Here is a 22,404-nt window from a genome sequence, read left to right as displayed (position 1 = left end):
TATATAAATTTATATATATATATATATATACAACTGGTTTCTGATATCTTTAATCAATGCGTTGCTCCCTTCCTCCAATATACTTGCAATTTATCTAATATTGAGTACTGTCTCCTTTTTGTTTTAATTATACGATTTGAAACATCCAATAATAAAATGTCTAGACTTGATTTTGGTGAAGATTCAAAAATATGCGAGACGTAGATGATTAATAGTTAAGTTAAACTGATTTCTAATAACTTTAATCTATCCTCTGACAGCTGTAGTCTTTCTGATAACTCGTTTTGATCTGGTTAGTAATTGGCCTGTAACGTATTTATTTTTGTCTCATTTAACTATTAATTTGCTATTTCCAATGTACAAATTTTTGGACTTAAATTTGCTGAATATTCCAAAATATGCAAGGAGTTGATGATTAAAATAATTCAATAATTTCTACAGTTACTATGCTAATGATACTAAGTTATTTAAGTTACTATTTACTGTGTATAGAGTTTATTATTTTAAATGGAACAATGACAACGGTGTTTGTTATTTTTTTTAAAAACGATAACCACAGAAACAAATTAGTAAATTTTTCTTTTGTAAATATATGCCTATTTCAATATAGCTTCAGCACTTGATACACTGTTTAGTAATAATTGGAACTAATTTGTTGGTTTAATCATTCTAACAGCAAAAAAGTTCTGCAAAATATATTTCCCAAACTGTGACTTCTTTAGAGGCATAAAAGGAGGGGGGTTGGTATTGATCAGGAGAAACAGTTAAGGAACTTTGAGAAGGAAAGCTTAGAAATCGTTTGAAGAAGACTTAATGACAGGGTTACCTTCTGCCCGTAGGGGATAGATAATTGGTTTACCTTAACATGTCATTCAGAAAGCTGCTTTTTATCGATTCATTTGAAAACTCAATTCAGGTAGTTGGACGACGGCAGTTAAGAATTTAATATCCGAAATAACTTCCTGTTTTAAATTTGTAATTATAGCATGAATTTTAATTTTTATATCTTATTTGTTTTCTAAACATGCCCTGAATAGAAAGTTTTAATTTTTTTTAGAAATTTAGGGCTTAAAATTTTAACTAAAGCAGAAAAGACGGAAGGGGAAATTTTGGACCCTCTCGTTTTTAATATTTCTGTTATTAAAAAAATAACTTTTTGAAGGTATTGGCTTTTAATATTTTGATCGAATTTAAGAGCTTAATCATTCTTGCGTTAACTTTATAAGAACGTATGTATATCTAGAGCTTCATAACTAGAAAAACCAGAGTGCCTCCTAAAATATTTTGAGAAGCACCCCATAACCAAAGGTATGCTTGAGTATAAGATACTCTTTAGTAGGTATAAGGTGTCCTAGTTTAATTAAAAGAGCAAGAGTATTTCAAAATATCTTTAATTATAATTTATAAAGAAAAAGAAACTCTAATCCAAGAAACTAATGAATTAGTATAATGGCCAAGTAAGCGTTCCATTTAATCAAATATCTTCAATAATCAAATAGAATAAAATACCATAGAAATTTGATCACCGAATCTCTACTATATATCTCTTTAAATTAATTAAGATAATATTATAAGATTTTGGTTGTCTAATTGATCTACACCCAAACAATCTGGGAAAGGACAGAGGGCATCTTTAGACATTATAGATGTACAGTTAGGTTCAGTTGTTAATTTCAGGAATGAGAGTAGAAATGATAGAAAAATCAAACGAAGCTCTAACAATAAAAGGTGTATATTAATCCTTCCCTATCACTCTCATCAAAATCACGGGATAAGCCTTCGTTTCCTATTTCGTGTGCCCGCGATATTTCTAGGCTAGAGCGTCTAAATGCAATGCACCAAAAAGGCTTAAATATATCTCTTTCTTGTGCAAGATTTATTTTTATTTCTGATTTTACACGCTAGATGGCTGCACCAGACTATTTTGAAATATATATATATATATATATTGAAAACTATGCATCGGATCAAAAAGGAGCAAATAGAAACATTCAATATTTTTTTTAAAAACTATTCAAGGGTACCAAACATGATCTTCCGCCCTCCTTGGGGGCGGGATGGCTGGTAACTTTGAAATCTTAAATATGAACCCCTATTTTTTATTGCAGATTCTGATTTTACGGAAGAAAGTATCCGTATTTGACTTACAGTTGATGCATTTTACTTCACAGATAGCACTAGAACCAAGAAAATTAAAATGGGGTATGAACTGTTTAAAATGGTGTCATCTCCAAACACATAGAGTCAAAAAAAAAATCTAAAAATAGGTTTCGAGATTCGTCTTTTTAAACAGCTAGTACCCTATTTTAATTTTCCCGATTACTGCGCTCTGTGTGAAACAAAATGTATCAACCTTGAAATTATATAAGGTTACTTTTTCTGGAGAATCTTAATCTGTAATATAAAATAAAGAGTCATATTTAAGATTTGGAAGTCAGTTGGAGGATCAAATTTGGTATGAACTGGCCTTTTAATAAAAATTTTACTCTTAGCGTTGTTCCCCATGTCTCTAAAACTAAAAATATTTGTTCATCTATTTATGTATTTCGTTAAATTGGATACAGCCAAATTCAATAATTATTTATTATTTTTTACGATTAATAATGCATCGTCTTAAATGGTGTGGTATGAATTATTTTTTAAGCAATTAGAATGCGTAAACTGGAATTATTATTTATAAAATTATATAATAAAAAATAACTGCTACGGGAATAATCATCGTCAACCGATCACAAATTAACTCATTATAAGTCAAATAATTAATAAAATATTTATTTACAATTCATTTACAAAGAGTGAAATATTTTTGGCGCTTTTACAGCATTTTTGATGTCATCAAGTGCGAATCCATTTACTATTCTTCCTGAAAAATAAAGTAATTAAAAATATTTAAATAGAAATATCAACAATTTAAACATTAAGATTACTTGTATTTATTATTAAATACATTCGTATTTTTATCAATAAATATACAAATTGACTGAGATTTCAAATTGTACTACATTAACCAGCTAATTAACTTGGAAATATGTTCATGATGTTTACTTTGTACTTATTTTGTTTTATTAAATTTGTTGTTTTAATGCTGTTGTTTACCCAGTTTAATCATAAGTACATCAAAATCCTTATTCAGAAAACACTAGTTTTCACAGAAATTAGCATATGTATGAAATTAATAAGTCAAATGTATCAGTTTGGAATTGAAAAAGTACCATCAGCGTAGAATATAATAACATATGGCATCAATACAGCAATGCTTTCATATATGCTGTCTACTGTAGGAAGCTCGAGCCATTGCTTTTTTCAAAACAGTTGCAAACGTGGCAAGGGTCTGAGAAGGTGGAGAATTGAGAACAGCTACTCATATTTATAAGGCATAGCAAACATGTTTGATATGATTCAAATCCGGTGATCGAGCTGGTCACATCCTGAAACACTAGTTTTCCCAGAAATTAGCATATGTATGAAATTAATAAGTCAAATGTATCAGTTTGGAATTGAAAAAGTACCATCAGCGTAGAATATAATAACATATGGCATCAATACAGCAATGCTTTCATATATGCTGTCTACTGTAGGAAGCTCGAGCCATTGCTTTTTTCAAAACAGTTGCAAACGTGGCAAGGGTCTGAGAAGGTGGAGAATTGAGAGCAGCTATTCATATTTTTAAGGCATACCAAACATGCTTGACATGATTCAAATCCGGTGATCGAGCTGGTAACATGCACTGAATCATTTGCTGCTGAAGATAAGCATCCACGTTGAGAGCCCTGTGCGGAATGGCGTTATTGTTCTGTTGCACGAAAACATCACCTATTGCACCAGTAGAAGAGCTCCCATAAACATCAAGGATGTCACCTTTATACACGTGAGCATTCACTGTTTCACGTGAAAAGACATGCAGGTCCGGGCGTCCAGCCAAAGGGATACCACACCACATACAGACACTGCCTTCGTGGCATGCATCTCTTTCACGGATGTTTGATGAATGATATCGGGTTCTCTCCAAATTAAACAACACTTACTATCACTAAGGAGGCTAAACCTGAACTCTTCTGTGAAGAGAACAGATATGCTGCTGCGTCCACCTCAAAGGTTCTTTTCTACAGCGTAACGAGAGTGGCACAGAAATTACTGGTCGTCTAGCGAACCAACCACTTTAGCGAAGACATCTACGGACATCTAGACGTTATCACCAATCTTCAGATGGCTGCACTAAGGGAGGATTTGAGCTAGCTCGGAGTGGCAGATCTATTCTTTTGTGAACATAACGATAAATAATCAGCTCTCATCGCAGCATTTGACCGTCCTTGGATGAACATTTTGTATGCCAAACCTATGGTTAGAAATTGTTTGAGAAGTCTATGAATCACTGAAGGACTCACATTATCTCATCTAGCCCCAACTATCTGACTTCGTCCTGCCTCCAAATAGTTATCGGCACAAATGATGCTTGGAGGTCATTGTTACAAATTGGCTACCTCAAATTTATCCACATAAATCTCTCAGAAACGAAACAAAATTCACATGCTTGCGATTAAACATGCAATTTTTTGCTCATTGCAGATGACTTTATTCAATGCAGCTCCACTAATTTATATATTGCTGTTTTACTTAGCAACTCTACAATGCAGCTCCACTAGTTTATGCTGTTTTACTTAGCAACTCTTATTTAACAACATATTCAAATTTCATTGGAATTGCATTATTTTTGAGAGAGTTATTGCTATTTTCGTATATTCCCTTAATTTATGGCAACTCCTTAATTATGGGTATTTTATGCTTCTAATATAATAGCATATATACTTGCACGTAGAAGCATATATACTTTCTAATGAGTCAAATTAAACTATATCATGAGAATTAACTTTTCCTTCTGTGTTGTGGTTAAAATCTTCGCATACACTGCTTTAACTGTTCAAGTTCTGTTAAAATCTTAATATTTAAGAGTCTAGAAGTAAACTACAAAGCTTTACTTACTTCTGCAAAACTGCAGAAGTGAATATTGTTTTTTATTGAAACATTCCGGTTAGGTTTCCTTTAATCTTACATGACAATCTTGATAAAAGATCTTCAGTAGATTATAATTTTTCAGTAGATTATGTTTACGAAATTAAAATAGAAACAAAATTACCTTTGAATGAGGGTCACCTGAACTTTAATATCAGACTGTGTTGTAACCAGGAAAGGTAAAAAGTACTAATAAAGGCCACCAAATAATACATGGAAAAATCTGAAATGCACAACAAGTTGGATAGTAAATAAATGATTATTAATTTATTCTTTTTGGATACATTATTATTTAACGAATATTGATATTGTTTATAAATAGTTTATTAATTTATAAATATTAGCATGATTAAATTATTACCGATTGTCAAATTCAACTTGGATAAAAACCTTTTAACCAATCTTTCATTTTATTTCCTTTTAAGCAAAGCATTTAATAAACCAAGAGAAAAAAACAACTTGTAATTTATATTATTTAAGTAATTGAGTAATCTATTAAGAATTTTAAGTCACTAAAAATGTATAAAAAATACAAATACATGTACTAAAATTAAATGCATGTACACATAATAATTTGTTTACTACTGCATTACGAATGTGGTAAGCAATTTAAATCTGAAATAAAACTATTATTATTATATATTTATGATGTAATATGCTAAAAAAGAAGCACTTAAATTTGTATAAAAACAGCTAATTTAATACAAATAATTTTGGTATTAAAATTATTTAAAAATAAAATATGTATCTTTGGGATAAAGTTAGAATGGCGCTAACTCAGCGCCATTAAAAGCTAGTACTTAAATATTGCATAAAACGAAAGATCTAAACAAATTTATTTCGAACAAAAGAAATACTTTTAATAAAAACGAAATATTCTTGAAAAAATAATTTAAAACAATAATATCTGGGTATCTTTTTTTATAAATATTCTTATCAGGCAGGACTACCAACTCCTTAAAATTATATTATTTTGAAGAGAAATACAGAGAATGTATCAAAGATGTAAATTAAATCTTGTTACCTAGTGAAGAAGAGGCAGAGGAAGAAGAAGAAAAAGAGGAAGCTTGAGTGATGTTGAGCAGGAAGTGTGCATCCGCAATTCCATTGACATTTTTTACTATCAACAATACTTCACCAGAATCCTCAACTTCAACCCTGCGCAGCTCCAGGCCACTCATGTAGCAGTTCGGAATCTCAGTCTCCTGTAAAAAGAAAATATTGTTATGTGTTCTGAAAGCTTAGAATTTTCTCAAATTATTTTATATAAGGAAGAGAATATTCACCAATATTCCCCATTCAAAGAATATTAACCAAACATTATAAAGCCGAGAAATGAAATAGATTTTTTTTAACGATAGGGATAATGGTTATTTTAAGATTGCAAAATAAAGTGTTAAGCATAAAAATTTTATGAAATAATTATTTCAAGATTTTATTTTATTTAAAATTATTTATTTTCTTTAATTATTAAGAAATGAAAGTTACCTTTCTAACTTCGAAGAGATTTTCAGGTAACGTAGCATAAAACAGTAAAAATAAAACGTTATTCGATAGAAAATAACTTATTTTTTCATGCTTTGTTTTAAATCTAAATAATTATCTTTAAAATCAAACAATGTGCCCAGAAATGAACAAGTAGAGAATATCGGAATGCTACAGGTGCTGTAATAATTTTGTGTTTGTATAAATGATATTGGGAGGACATAGTTACAAATTGGCTATTTCAAATTTCATAATTTCTGAAACAACAAAATTCTCAGGCTTGCAATCAATTTATGCTCATTGCAGATGACGTCATTCCATGGCAGCGCCATCGCGGTTTTACTTAGAAACTCTTATTTAACAACATATTCAAATTTCATTGGGGTTGGCTTATTTTTGAGAGAGTTATTGCTATTTTTGTATATTCCCTTAATTTATGACAACCAGTGTATATTATGCTTCTAACGTAAAATATATACGCTTGCAAGTAGAAACATAGATACGTACTTACTAATGAGTCAAATTAAACTATATACTGTCATTGGAATTAAGCTAATTGGTAATTAAGCTAATTAAGCTAAGACCAGCTGACCTACTTACCACCATAAATGGAATTTTTATGTCAGTACAGAAACTTACATAAGTAATATTACCCAAGCAATAATTACTCAAGAAGTAATCACTCCACAAGCAATAATTTCATGTCTCAGTTGAGAAGTTTCAATTAAAATTTAAAAAGTCTTAACTGAAAGCTGTGAAAAGCCGAATTTATACTCTCCCAGTTGTAGGAAACTTAAAATGAATACTTCAATCTGCCAATGATTAAAAAAGAACTACCAGAGATGATAGAAATTGAACTGGAAAACTGGCAAGGTAAGAGAACTTCTGATTATTATAAATTATTCATTGTTGTAGCATGCAAAATGACTCTTATGTATATAAATTAAAAAGAGAAAAATACGTAAAAATTCAAATAACAGTTAAACACAATGCTCATGAGTTTGTTTTACGGAGTGTAGAATTTAACAAATTCTAATTTTAAAATTTTGCTTTTTACAAATATTGCCGTCATTTTGCAATACATTAATTGCTGGAGTTTCTAATATTTTCAATTCAGCTAGATATTTCATAAGCTTATTACAATCATGTCACATATCTTTAATCAAATTGAATATGTCAGAAGACAGTTTTTATTTCAACACTTTTGCATTATAACTTGTTTTTTGCCACTGATTTGAATAGAAATAGTTATTCAGAATAATAGTCCACGGAATGAGGGAATTTCTGAATAGCCTTTCAGTAACTGAACTTATTACAAACGACCTGAAATAAAGGCGCTGTTTGAGCTAAGATCGATGCATTTTCTCATCGGCTTAAAACTACTAGAGGTCATTAAAAAAAGTTGAAAAGGTAATAGACTGAGTAGAAAATAGTGGTGACTTTTCCAATTAAGGTGGAGTATTGCAAAATGTTGTTGACTCTTTGAAAAGATCTGGATTTACCAGTTTCCTACACTGTTAAAATTTTCATTCTAAAATTATGGTAAAATAACTGGCAGCTGTCTGTCCCTCCGAATAACCGTAAAGTTTACGGTAAAGAATATTTTTTTCCTTTATGGTTTTGAAATAATTTACAAAAAGTAGGGTTATAAAGCCATGAATTCAAAACTATACGGTTTTTTAGCCATTTACAACTGGCATTTTCCAAAAACGTAAAAGAAAAATTTTTTTTTTAACTAGACGTAGGAGTTCGGCTTTTCGTAAGGTAATGGGCATTGGAGAGTGCCGGACACTGGAAATTCTTCATGTGTTGAAGGGAATGGAGGGAATAGTGTAGTGTCAACACTAGGACTCAAACTCCAGTTCTGCCGGTCATGAGATTGACAGATAAGCCCGCTCGGCTATGATATGAACGCAGTTGCAAGGAACTAAGTGATTTCATTAGGTGATTTTAGTGGGTGCGATAAAATTCTGATTGTTTAACCGTATTGGGTGAAAGCAGTTAAAAAACAGTTTTCTCAAACTTAACAGTTTGATTACCATTTTATTTATGGTTATTTGACTGCGTTGATTAAATATGGTAAAATAACCATTCAATAAATTGTTATTTAACCCTTTTTTCCGAGAAATTTCTAACAGTGTACTACAGTTACATCCGTGTGTCTCCGGAGAAAATATTATGTAAACAATTCAAAGTTTTAATTTTATTCTACTTTATACATTGTTTAAAAGTTAACGAAAGTTCTAAGTTTCATTAATGAAAAGTTTTTCTTTTTTTTTAGAAAAGAAGGATGTAAAAAAATAATTTCGAGCAAAGAATAAATAAATACTTTTATGGCGACTTTAGATAATTCCGTATTTTTTTTAACAGCAAATAACTAATTTTCATTTAATTTCAAGTCTGTGAGTCATATAAATAATTTGCAATGTATTCTTACTGTGAGATTATAAGCTATGTAAGGATGTTGTATATCACCAGGACGAAGAACAAAACGTCGTACAATCCACAACACCCTCAGGGGCTTTTGAGTAGAGCAAAGCTGTCCTGCCAGCAGAGCAGATCTTCCGGCTATAGCCATCAAAGATTTGTTTACAGCTGTCACTTCCGGTCGACCTGAAATAAAAGAATGCTCTCGACTTTACCTTTTGCTCCACTTCCTCTGAACAAAAAATAATAGAAAATGAAGAAATGTTGATAAAAGTTTGAAAACAAAACATAAACAATGCTTAAAATCTCTATATAAAAAAGATCCCATGAGATTAATGTATTTTTCTCTGACCAAGTAACACTAGAACAAAATTTTGCCAAACGTGCGTAGCAAAAAAGTGCAATAAAGAAAATAGTAGAGTTGCAAAATTTATTTTAATAATATTCAATTTAGTAATGTAACAGAGAAATGTTAAATAATATTAAAGATTATATAAGATTTTTGATAAGATTAAACTTAAATTTAAGAAATTAAAAATTTTCGTAATCGCAGATTAAAAAAAAGTTTTAACCTATATCAAGAATTATAAACACAACGGATGGCCGTCTAACGAAAAAAATTTATATATTAAACGACTCTAACTGAATTTCCAATTCTTACTCATTTGATAAATGCTTAGATGGTTTTCGCACTTAAAACTACTTTATTGTCTAAAAAACAAGCTCTATACTAAAGACTTTAGGTCGTTATTTTATACCTCAAAGATCAAAGATACTGTAATTCCCCTTTATTTGTATATGAAACATTATTCTTGTATAATGCATTACAGAATTATTTGAAATTATTATAATTATAATATTTGTTTTAATAATATACAATTTAGAACTGTAATTTAGTAAACATTAATTTAAAAAATATAATTTATTAAGATAAAACTTAAATTTAGTAAATCAAAATTCCACAGATAAAAAATATTTACGTTAAGATTCTTTTTAACTTTTTCAATTATTGTGTATGTTCTATGCAATTGAAATCAAGTTATTTTTTTTCTTAACTTTTCTGAAAATAGTCAATAAAATATCACAACTACTACATTCTGGAATGTTTGGTGGATACTTAATCGAAATTTATAAAACAGATAATTACCATCTGAAATGCATTTTAGATTTACAGATTGACCCAGACCAGCTGGGATGTTTGATCCTGATGCTGTTGAGACCGGAAGGTCCAAGGCTGTAAAATATAACAGAAAAGAAATATACCTTAATAATTGATAAATAAAAACATATTAATATTTGTTTGGAATACAAAAGTATTAAAATTCATCATTTAAATGTGACTTGAAAAATCTTAGAAAGTACTTAAATATACGCTAGGAACATTAAAGTACATTCTTAGCTAAGTATGATAGGAGCTGATTCTAAACAGTATAATGAGTGACACGTAAACAACTTAAAAATAACTTTTAATTATTCAGAAGAATTTTAAAAAAATGATAAATATTAGATTCTACAGTACAAAATAGAAGAGATTTTTCAAACTAAAAAATACCAAATATAAAATGTTAACTCTCTTCTTAATGCTTCTTTTAATATTTTTTTTAAAAAAAAAACTCATGGTTGAATTCTATTTAATTTATTAATTTATCATTGATTAATAAACAGTATTGTAAATTTTTTCGTTGGCACTGTTATAAAATTTAATGGATTTAGTAGAATTAAAGAATAAAAATTGAAGACAATAAAAATTTAATTTCTCTTGCTTATTAAAGGAAGGCTTATATGCTATTTTAAAACTAGTTTCTAAAGCAAAGTTTAAAATTTAATTGTTTAAAAATAATAAACGAGCTATTTTAGATTTAAGTTTGTTAAAAACTCTATAAGCCCAATTAAAAAATAAAAAAAATAATAAAAAATAGCTTTTGAACCAATAAATAAGAATAGCAATAAACCACAATAAGAATACCATATCATAACAAGAATAGTTTATGTACCAATAATAGGAATAATTTATGAACGAATAATAAGAATAGTAATTTACCATAATAAGAATACTGTACCGTAATATGAATAACCATAAAAAAATAATAATAGAGCATAAAAAGAATAACTATAACGAACCATAATAAGAATAGTTAGTGAACCAATTGTAGTCGATCTTTCGTTTAGTTTGCAATTTTATTTAGAATGAAAAAAGGAGCAACAGACACACATTGCGCAAGAATAAGCATTTAACAAAAAGATATTACTTACTGCGGACGTTCAGGAAATAGCCAAAAGATGCAAATGTTCCAAATTCATGATTCGTGGTGCATCTGTACCATCCGGCATGTTCATGTCCGATAGAAGTGAAGTTAAGATACCCTAGCTTGTCTTGTTGGACTGAAAGTGGACCATCATCTTTGACCCAGACTGGCTCACTTGGTGGGTTGGCATCCACTTCGCAACGCAAAGACACTTTCATTCGTTCCATAAGTGGAAACCCGAAACCCGGTTCTCGAGATATAGAAAATGAAGGGTCATCTGTACGTAATTATTAATTATTATTAATATCATCATCATATTATTATCATCATAATTTTAGCACCCATTACAAAGAGCAGTAAGAATTTGCATCTGTTTATTATTTCATGTACTATCATGAATGAATGAAGCATAGAAAGTAAACTCAAAAACAGACGCGATCGCCTATACTATGTTTAACACAGGTCACCTTACATATAGGTAAGCTATACGAAGGGCCATGCAAATTTTGTCTGATGAAACTGTCTGTGACTATGTCTACGTGTTCAAATTTTAATAGTTTTTCATGGAAATTAAGACACACTTACTTATTCCTTTGGATCCATATGGTTTTATAATGTTATATTTTTAGAATATTTTGCGAAAATCCTCGTAACACACTACATGTGGGTCGCATAAGAATATTTTTTTTTGATATTTCTAAGATCATACAAAAATTCAGAAAATGGCTGCAAAACTGAATCGTATCCACTCGCATTTCAAGCACTTATGAATATTCTAAAATTGGATGTTGCACTTTCTCAACATTACTAAACACATTAAAAAAATATTGGGATAAAAATGAACAAATTAACTGAAAGGGTATCTGATTTCGAGTAATTTTATACTTGCTAAATAAAAAAAAAAATCATTTTTTGATTTTTGTTGATAAAGCGTTCACCTCCCAATAAGGGGACAAAGGTTCGAATCCCAGCTGTTTCTGGTTAATACCAATTTTGCTTCCAGCTCGCGCCGACCACAGTACTGACGTGAAATATCCTCAGTGGTAGACGGATAATGGGTTAGAATCCCCCTGCCGTTGGACTAAACATGGGAATTTTTCGTGATTTTCCTTGCAACACAATTGTGTGTTAAATCCATCGAAAATGTCCTCTAAGAAAGCTAGCTTGTAACAATTCTTGAGGGGTTTCCTTGTTTTTTGGGCTGGATTCAAAATTTCAGGGCTACGTAGTTGAAAATTGATAGTTGTAAGCCCAAAATATGTTTTGTTGATTTGTTTTCTGATCTATGTTACTTCTGATGATCACAGTATTAAAAAATCACTTACAGTTAATGGTTTAAATTATGTATATCATTGTAATAACCGTGAGAGGTTTTCAAGGTCCAATACTTCCCTTAGTTAATAATTAAATAAAAAATGACTTAATCATATGACTAATTATGATAGACTATTGTGGTTCAGTTCCTAATTTGGGTACTTAACTACTAAAAATTGAAAATCGATGAGTACTACATTGTAAATGGACTAAACCATGAAGATTTTTCAAAGTTCATCACTTAACTTAGTTTGAATTAAAAAAATTTAAATTATCGTAAAAAAGTATTCCACAGTCCAAAGTCATTGAAGTATCTTCTATATAAATTAAAACCATGTATCAGAGTTAACTTAATTAAAAGTTTGAGTACTTAACCTCATTTTTCAAAATGTGCTACTTTAGTGTAGCTTTGCTTTTAATATACTTCAACGCAGTAATTTTTGGAAAAAATAATAATATTAGCGGTAATCATCAATATTAGGTGCTTGATTGAAATTAAATAAAAAATATGACTGTTAAGATATGTAAAAGATTAGAATTTGTACTTAATATGCCATATATTTAAAAGTAAAATTCAGTTGTAAAAAATCAAATAATGTTTTTAAAAAAATATACAATATTTTTAAAAACAAGAATTTGATTAAAATTTAAATCAGGTTTCTAAAAATGAATATTCCTTTTAAGAAATACTTATACTTTTAAAAGTAAGAAATTCCTATGAAAAATAATGCGAAATAACAATTATGAAGAAAAATTTGCGAAAAGGATTATAAACAAACCGCTATAAAATGGGGAAGAGTGTATATGCTCTTACTCTCGCTGTGATTTTGCTTTATGAGTTTCATTGGCGATAAGCCCTTGACATGAAGGCAGTGATAAATCATCTCAATCTAATTTACCGGCAAGGCAGTAGGGAGCATCAGAGGTTTCGAGATGAGGGAAGCTTGAGAAAAGCCTTTTCCAGGGATGAAGGGCCAAGAATATTTTATGGTAAAGTTGGATTTTATAATAAAATATTCCGGTACTACATAAGTTAATTCGTTCCAGAATTTTGCAACAGTGCAATTAACATAATATTTATAGTACATAGTTCAATGAACGAGTTTTAACTTACATAAAACATTAAGTGAAGCGCTGACCGCAGCTGCCTGCAGCCACGATACGTGATGCACTCGGCATATGAGTTCTTTGTTGTGCACTCTTCTTGTGACGTTTAGAGCAAGAACGCTTCGACTTGTGTAAGCATCGTCTTCCGCTGAAAACTCTACAAACAATTCACTTGACGACGTCAGATTGGCTTCACCTAATAAAAATAAAAAGTTTTAACATATTGTATTTCTTTAATTACTTAATTTAATTATACATTTTGTGATTGTGTATTTTAAATCATATTGGCTACATTTGATGTGTTGATTTTCCCAACCGTGAGTTCGCTACTATGAGTCCGAAATAGTTAGTCATAACTGTTAGATCAATTTCGGCTTATGTTTAACCACTGTCAATTCGATATGAAAAAACAAACAAACAAACGTCGATATGAAAAAAGTCATAGTTCTGAGAAAAAGGAAAAGCGTTGATAGTCTGTTTTCTTACTTTAAAATCTACTTTAACAATGCATTGCCTGAGCTCATTAAAAGTTGGAAAAAAACTGAATTTTTCATTAATTGTGATAATTTTCATATAGGGGAAAAATATGACCTAACTGGTGATTTTATAAAAGGCTCAATAACTTCAAAGCTATTACTGAAAATTATATGCATAGTTTAAATTATAGTTTTGCCTTCATTGTTAGATATTGAAACCATAGCTTTTTTTATTTTCCTTGGCATAAAAAACACAGTTAAATCTAATTTAAATTGAGTAAAATGGAAAATACGCAATTTTCATTGTTGCAATAGAAGAAATTTGTGGAAATTCTGCAATGAGATGCAAGCTTTATTTATTCATGATAAATTTCATATCAAGGAAGCAAGTCTGCTTTAAGATAAACTGCATAGCTCTTTTTCATTCAGCAAGTTTTCAAGAAGTTTTAGAGAATAACAACAATAAACACTGCAGGTATAAAGCTAAAAATTAAAAAAAATTGCAAAGATTTTAATTTTAAACACCAAATTAAAAATTGGTTTCACCAAATTAATGCCTCATATATAAATTATCTGATTATGCAAATAAATTATATTATGAAGTAAAATCCCTGGAAATTAGATATTTTAAACTCACTAAAAATACACAATGCTTGCAATGTCTAAAAACCAGTTGAGCGAAATGAAGACCCAGAAAAGGAATCCCAACCACTGTTCCGTTTTTAGGAGCGAGCTTATCGCCATTGATGATGGACTTGCCTCAATACTGTCTCTTTCAATTCCGAAAGAGATTTGGATCCTTACCGACAGTAGAAGCGCTGTTCAGCACTTGGCTAGCTGGCACACAGGGAGGGACAATACTAGCACGAACATCCTTTATAAACTTTTACACCTCTCCAAATATTGTCGAATTCACGTACAATGGATACCCTCACACGTAGATATATCAAGCAATTAAATGGCAGATAGTCTTGCCAAGGCAGGTGCAGCTGAGGCCACTGCGCCTCCAATGTTTTTTACCTCCTCAGAGCTCTTTTCCATTGCTGAAGCCAAAAATAAATCAGCATGGCTCACTCCACCCAGTCACAATTGCTATCAGGGTACCAGACCGGGTAGCTGTATGACAACTGACAAAGACCGTCAGTCTCAAACCGCCATAACACGTCTCCGCTGTGGACACCTGAAATCACTGAGGTACTCTGGAGGAGAAAAGTGCTTTGCCCTCTGTACCAAGTGCTCTTCGGCCCAGGCATCCCCTGAACATCTACTGGACTGCCTCGGTCTTTTAAAACAAGACCTTATTGAAAGACCCTTACTTGTTTTAGACTTTTTGAAGGTGAACAATCTCATGGACCTTGTCTAGCTAGGCTAGAAATGGGGATTTGAAAGAAGAAGAAGAAGATGATGTCTAAAAATAGATATGTAAGTTTAGTTGCCGTCTATTTTGAAATTGTATGACCACTTGAGTTGCAAGAATGAAATATAAAGATCAGAAACAGTATTGTCAGATTTAACGGATGAATAATCAAGTACATGATTATAATTTTATTTGGGCATCGAATAAAATTAATTGTTCCTCCCCCTTTATATATCAAATGTTTAAGACAGCTTTTATGTAAAATCATTTTTCCTATTTCACATGTTACAATTTGATAATTAATTAAAATGTTTTAAAATGTTTGATAATTAAATAAAATGTTACACATTTTATAATTTTTCTTCCTGTTTTGTTAAAAAAAAACAAATGCTTCAAGGCTACAAAGTTTGACCCATGTCCTCTTGCATCAAAATCAACGCTCGCTTTTTCAAATAAAATAAACTACACGAAAAGTAATCTAGCTAAATTAAACGTAATTAATACCAGCTATGAATAACTTAGTAAAAGAAATTAATATTAGTTAATTAATAAGTAAAAACAATTTTAAAGTTATCAATGCTACTAATAAATTACCATTATCATTGGTAACTCAACATACAGTTATTAATTAGATAGATTGATGAAAATGTTTGATAGATAGATAAGTGACTTGCCGCACCTATGGACCACTGGATGTGTCGAACTGGTGGAATTGCACCTGAAACAACGCAATGTATTGAAAGCTTCTGCGGTTCTCTGACTGTGACTGTCGCTTGATGAACTAATCTCCGTCCCTCTAACTCCAGGTAAGGATCTGATGGAGAATCTGAAGAAAAAGGACCTACACTTATTTTAGTAGAGTATGGTTTTAAAATGAAGAGCTACACTCGTCAAGCTACCTAGTAATTTACTACATTGTAAATTATTTCATAAACAAAGGAACAATGAGTGCAATTGAAACAGAACTAAACATTTTGTCAAAGAATTGAAGTTTTCTATTAATTTTCTCAATCTGATTTCTTGTTGGAACACGAATGTGATGAATTACTACATAGATTTGCCTTGATGAATGAATATGGTACGAATGAAAGAACTTTAAAATAACCGAAGACATCATTGATAATAAAATAATTGAGGCAATTTGCTATCAAACTATGTCCATTTCTAGAATATAAACACTTCTTTAAAACTCGAACGTTAAGAAATTTTCATAAGATGTCTGAAGTTAAAAAAAATCGTGTTTTGCTATTTCAAAAGACATTTTTCAAAATTATTTAATTTCTTCTGCTGTAATTTTTACACGTCTTTTATAGAATTTCTTTGACTTAGTTTATTAGTCATGTATGTTTAAGAGAAGAGCGGCAAAGATATCTGGAGACGGAGCTTCAAACACATTTACATTTTTATTTATTTTTCATTTTTTTAAATCCCTAAAGCAATCGGTCTAAGCCTAAGTATCTTCAACCATTCTTAGACATGGCTAAAAAGAATAGTAAAGCCAGATTTGCTATGCAAGAAGCTATTTTGAAATTAATTTGTTATTCATCAAATATTTATGTTTGCTGTAATTCAGCAACAGTCACTGATTTGAAAATTAAGAAAAATATTATGTAAACTAATGACAAAGCAGGAGGATTATCTATTATATATAACTTCGTGGTAATAAAGTTGGGTGTAAGGATTTATAGGCTAATGTATACATACACAATTACTGCATTCGTCAGAGCGTCGATCTTATGAACACTTAAAAAGTTTGAGGACAAACCATGATTTTTAATTTACTATCATATCATTAATGCAGAACTAGAGTATAAAATTTTTCATAGAGGTCAATAAAAATCACAAATTTAATTAGAAAATGTTTAAATAGCTAAGAGTGTTTTGAAAATGTTGAATATTCGCTTAATTAATCTTCCTAGACTACTTTTATGAAATTTCTAAAACTTCTTAACTGGCTCATAATTTATTTTAATATTTACAGATTTACTAGATATCAAATTATGTATTAACATCTGACATGATAGTTACAAGTAAAAATTATTAACGATATCGAGGTTGACATAAATAGCATTAAGGAAAGAGTTTAGATTGATCAAGATAATTTCATGTAAACAATAACTTTCTCTATTGAGCACATTAATTGAACACATCAATTACATTAATTTTAAAATACCGCATGCAGTTAATTTGAACAGTATAAAATCTTTTTAATTAAACTAATCAAAAATTAAAAATACTTTCTTTAAGTCTAATTCAAACTGTTACTTAAACTATTCTTTCGTCCTAAATGTAATTTCAAAAATACCTATTACTTACTCCCGACTACGAGATCTAAAACTTTGGCTACTTTACGAACTGATCCATCAGCTCCTAACTCCCTACAATCCCAACGACCTGCATCAGATCTGCGAGCATCAGCTATGGTTAGCGCAGCAGTGCCATCAGGTGAGATATTCCAGTGACGTCTCTTGGAGGAAACTAGATCAAGAACTATAGGAGCTCCATTTTGGAGCCATTGAACACTACCTCCTGGTGTAGACAATGGACAAGGGATACTGATACTTTCACCAACCTGTATCGTCTTTTCCAACGAGGAATCTTCCATGCAGAAAACCATCTGAAGAATGCAACCTAAATATAAAAAAATATAGGTTAAATTGTTTCGACTTTTCAAACTATTTTAAATTTTTAAATTATTCTGAATTTTTAAATTATTTTGAATTTTTAAATTATTTTGAATTTTTAAATTATTTTGAATTTTTAAATTGGTTTACGATTTTTATATGAAAATTGCGATAAAAACATATTAAAAATATAGTACTCTAACAGAAGCATATTCGAGTAAATTAAAACGCTAATTCAGGCTGTATATGATTCACCGTACTGAAACTTATGATGTATTTTCAGAATCTTTCTTAATAATAGAAGCAAATTAAAAAGTATTTGAGAGGAGCAAATTTATCTTAACTGATAACATTTTTCAAATCATTCGAGATGTTTTTTTTAAAAAAATGGAGTTAAATATTCCCAAATCAGTTTAATTGTTAGATGAAATTGGAAAATAATTCTTGATAATCACGTTTCTCCCTATTTCACCTTTTCCAGCCATCAAACAAATCTCGATTTCAGATTAAGTCTCCCCTCTAGCATTAAAAGTTTCTAAAGGTATGATAGTATATTTGCTGTTCATTCTCTTAAATACATATTTGCAAACCCTAATGGGAAAACAATGTTTCGAAAAATACATATTGTGGGTACTAATTAAACACTCTGCATTTTCAATGAAACTACAAAGGGATGACGTTATTCAAATCAATATAAATTAGAAAACAGGAATTTTGTCAGGATAATAACTTTAAATAAATAAATCAGTCTACACACATATATCTAAAGTAATCTAGGAAAAGGGTTGAATATCTTTCTTGCTGGGGGATGACAATAATATATAAAGAGACACTATTTATATAAAGTAATTATAATATTGTTTATTACATGCTTATTACATTTAATAGAAATCATTTTTATTTGTCCAACTTTAAATATAACTAAAATCTGCATAAAAATCCATTGAGGGATCAGTTTTGCAATAGAAAACAATTAAAAATGGAACAAAAACCCACGCAGTATAATATTTTTTTCTTAAAGAACTTTGATTTTAAACCATTCAAATTTAACTAATACCATGCTGATTCTAACTCTCAATTTCCAAGTCCTGATAGACGTATTTAAAGCATTAGCACGGTTTTTTAAAGAAAAAAGAAGAATAAAGTTAAGGAAAACAAACAGGATTACACTAAAAAAAAATCTGGATCAAATTACGGTAAAAAGTACTGGCATCCTGGGTGAAGGATCCGTAAAACTATTTTTACTGTGAAATTTATTTTTTCTGTAAGAAATTATACCGTATAGTTTCAAGTAATAATTATTTAGCAACAGTAATTCAGAAATTTTACAATAAATATAACTGTAAAAAAATTACGGTATATTACATTTTTTGTTCCATAAAATTTTACAGAAAAAACTGAATTTTAGGTATTAAGGTAAAATACACGGTATTTGCATATTATGTAGCTGATCTTGCATAGTTTTAAACTTCTTTGCAGTAAATTTTTACGGAACGAAAGGGCTAATGTACCGTAATTTTTTCAGTAATATTTATCCCGAATCACTGTAATTAAATATTAATGCGAAAACTACGTTATAAAATTTTGCGGTAAAAATAGATTTTACGATAAAATGGATTTTATGGATGTTGCACTCAGGATGACAGTGCATTTTGCCGTAATTTGATCCGGAATTTTTTACAGTGCACGCACAGTTTTACTCGATAAATTAAGTGTATTTTTTATGTAAAATCAAAATATCGATTTTTATATAACTAATAGTATTACTAATTTAATAACTAAGACGTATAAGCTTTCTGCGTCACAGTAATGTTTTAATACCAAACAATTTTAATAATTGTTAGTTTAGTCTACGAGCATTTTCGAAATACAAAACAAGATAAGCGAGGGAAGTAAGCACAAGTCGCGATTATAGAACTAGTTCTCTTTGTATTTGCTTACTTAATAATCGCATATATTGAATTCAGTTAAACTAACTAATTGGAATTTTTCTTGTTTATATTTTCTGAATACTATTTTGTGCCCCGAATCAAGCAGTTTATATTCATTTTTTTTTAGAGAAAGCATATAAATAATTCTTTTCAATTCTTTTTCATGGTGCCAATTTTTTTTAAAATTATTTTTAGAGTTAAATAATATGCATCCATCTATCACAACAACTTTTAAATGCATTTACGTGATTCTTTAAAGTAATTCGTCGAACCATTCAGATTCTTTTCCCTTTTCCGAAAACTAATTCTCATTCTGTCAAGCTAGGAAAAAAGAAGGAAGAAAAAATGCGATAAAAGACACCGTCTTAAAGACGATATATGAAACAAAAAATACTTGAAAGTTTCAACATGTATTTGAAACAAAATCGAGTATTTGCAGCCATTAATCATTTTACCAGCTTTGAGATGCAGAAAAAAAAAGAAAGTGATAAATTCTCATAAAGTGATAATAAGGTTTTTTTTGTCTTTCTTCTTCTCTTTTTCTCCTCTTTTTTCCGTTTGTTCTCTTCTTTTTTTCGTAAGGATATTGCAAAAACGATTCGCGACACTAATGAATTCAGGAATAAGAAATTTTTTAACTACTTAATGTGTGTTTATAATGGATGGGAGGAATAAAAATACACACAAATAATCTGACTCATATATAAAAAGATTAATGAAACAAATTATATTTATTACAATTTATAATATTTCTTTTAAAAAAAAGATTAATGGTACAACTAAGTTCAATATTAAATAAAATAATTAGTTTTCTAATATTTAATAAATAAACATAATTAATCAGAGACACAATCTTAATTTTCCTTAAAATATCATAAAAAGACTTATAATTATCATAAATGTAAGCAATACAGTTTTTCCAAAAATGATTCGTGTCACAATAAAATCAATGATAAAATCAGAAAAAAATTTATGATTTACTTAATGTTGACTAAAAAAATGATAGAATACAAACCATCTGACATTTATTTAAATTGTTGAAATAAATAAATTATATATAAAAAATAAAAAGAGAATATAATGCAGTACACGGAAATATTGTTTTATTAAGTATTGCATTTTTTCATGAATAAAATTATTAATATTATTTTTTTAACGAACAATCGAATTAGAATGAAAATTCTCCGTAACAGTTACTTGTAAAAATATTTCTGTTCGTAAATTGATATTTAAATTCATAAAACACTAAATCTAGTATAGCATTAACGACAATTTTTATACGAATAAAAACTCCAAAATCATATAGAAAAAAATTATAATATTAAATTATATTAAGTTCTATGTGAAATAAATCCTATCGAATCAATTATTCAGACATTATTTTAAAATTTAAATGCAGTGATCCAAAGCATAAATTGAATTAAAATCATATCAGAACTAAATCAATTCCCAAAAAAACTCAGAAACAACACTAAACAAGATATTTTACCAATTTCTTTTATGTACGATTTGCTCTGGAATAAAAACAATTTTCCATTACTGCCATGAATACTTTAAATTATGGATGCATTCGTTTTAGATTAGTTCTTAATCTAATTTAAATCTTCAAAAAATTAAAATTGAAAAATATTCCAGGAAATTTGAATATTTTTTCTTGGAAATGTTAACAAAATGGTATTTTGATTGAAATTAAATATAAAAAGTTATGATAGAATATATTCGTAATTGTTTCATGATCATAGCTTATACGTAAATATTTTTATATATTATGACTATAACCTGCAAATAAATGTTACGATATTTATTACTTCTAACGACTGTTGTTGTCTTGGTCATACACTGTAAAAAAAATTTCCGATCTCATTCAGGTATAAAGAACCGGCATCATCCATAAAATCCTTTTAACCGTTAAATCCATTTTTATCGTAAAATATACCATAATTTTTACAGTATCATTTATTTAATTAGAGTAATTTAGTGATTTTCCAATAATTATTGCAGTGAAAATTACGTTATATCAGATTTTTTGTTATGTAATATGTTCCAGTAAAAATGCTTTCGGTAAAAGATAATGCCACCTTAAATTCTGGTGATTATTGCCGCATTACCGTGAAAGTATGAAATTCAAAATGCAAAAGTTATTTTAATTGTGTGTTATATATTTTTTTAATGATATATTTTTTCACGTTGAATTAATTTAGTTGCAGAAGGATATTTTTTTCTGAATTTATAAGAAAAAAATGTTTTTATCAGAGTAATTGTAATATAATCTCCCGCAAAAATAATTTAAACTTTGTGAACAAACTAAAGATACTCGAGAGAAACTAAAATTCTTGAGCACTGACCATTTTCAACCTCTTCTGCAGAGTGGAAAAATCCAATTTCAAGAGTTGAGTGAAAATCCCATCTTACCTTAACGGTAGTCAA

The 22,404-nt window shown here is 29.4% G+C and overlaps 1 protein-coding gene across 2 annotated transcripts in view; it reads right to left on the bottom strand.

Moving 5' to 3' along the window:
- Positions 1 to 2,751: 2,751 nt before the first annotated feature.
- Positions 2,752 to 22,404, bottom strand: part of LOC107444494 (irregular chiasm C-roughest protein teiresias) — a 60,016-nt gene continuing 40,363 nt past the window's right edge. Inside the window, exons 2-10 of one of the 2 annotated variants that reach the window (XM_016058644.3) lie at positions 17,739 to 18,053; positions 16,102 to 16,263; positions 13,597 to 13,785; positions 11,176 to 11,445; positions 10,070 to 10,156; positions 8,933 to 9,108; positions 6,035 to 6,215; positions 5,135 to 5,233; positions 2,752 to 2,863 (exon numbers count right to left, since the gene is read on the bottom strand). In XM_016058644.3, the coding sequence (XP_015914130.1) occupies positions 5,148 to 5,233; positions 6,035 to 6,215; positions 8,933 to 9,108; positions 10,070 to 10,156; positions 11,176 to 11,445; positions 13,597 to 13,785; positions 16,102 to 16,263; positions 17,739 to 18,053 (1,466 nt within the window). In that variant the 3' untranslated portion in view covers positions 2,752 to 2,863; positions 5,135 to 5,147. The remainder of the gene's footprint in view (positions 2,864 to 5,134; positions 5,234 to 6,034; positions 6,216 to 8,932; positions 9,109 to 10,069; positions 10,157 to 11,175; positions 11,446 to 13,596; positions 13,786 to 16,101; positions 16,264 to 17,738; positions 18,054 to 22,404) is intronic. The other variant, XM_016058645.3, reaches the window with a different exon arrangement.

This window comes from Parasteatoda tepidariorum, chromosome 4 (genome assembly GCF_043381705.1).
Source record: "Parasteatoda tepidariorum isolate YZ-2023 chromosome 4, CAS_Ptep_4.0, whole genome shotgun sequence".
Lineage (NCBI taxonomy): Eukaryota > Metazoa > Arthropoda > Arachnida > Araneae > Theridiidae > Parasteatoda > Parasteatoda tepidariorum.
The sequence above is the reverse complement of the archived record's forward strand: the minus strand, read 5'-3'. Positions and strand labels throughout refer to the sequence as shown.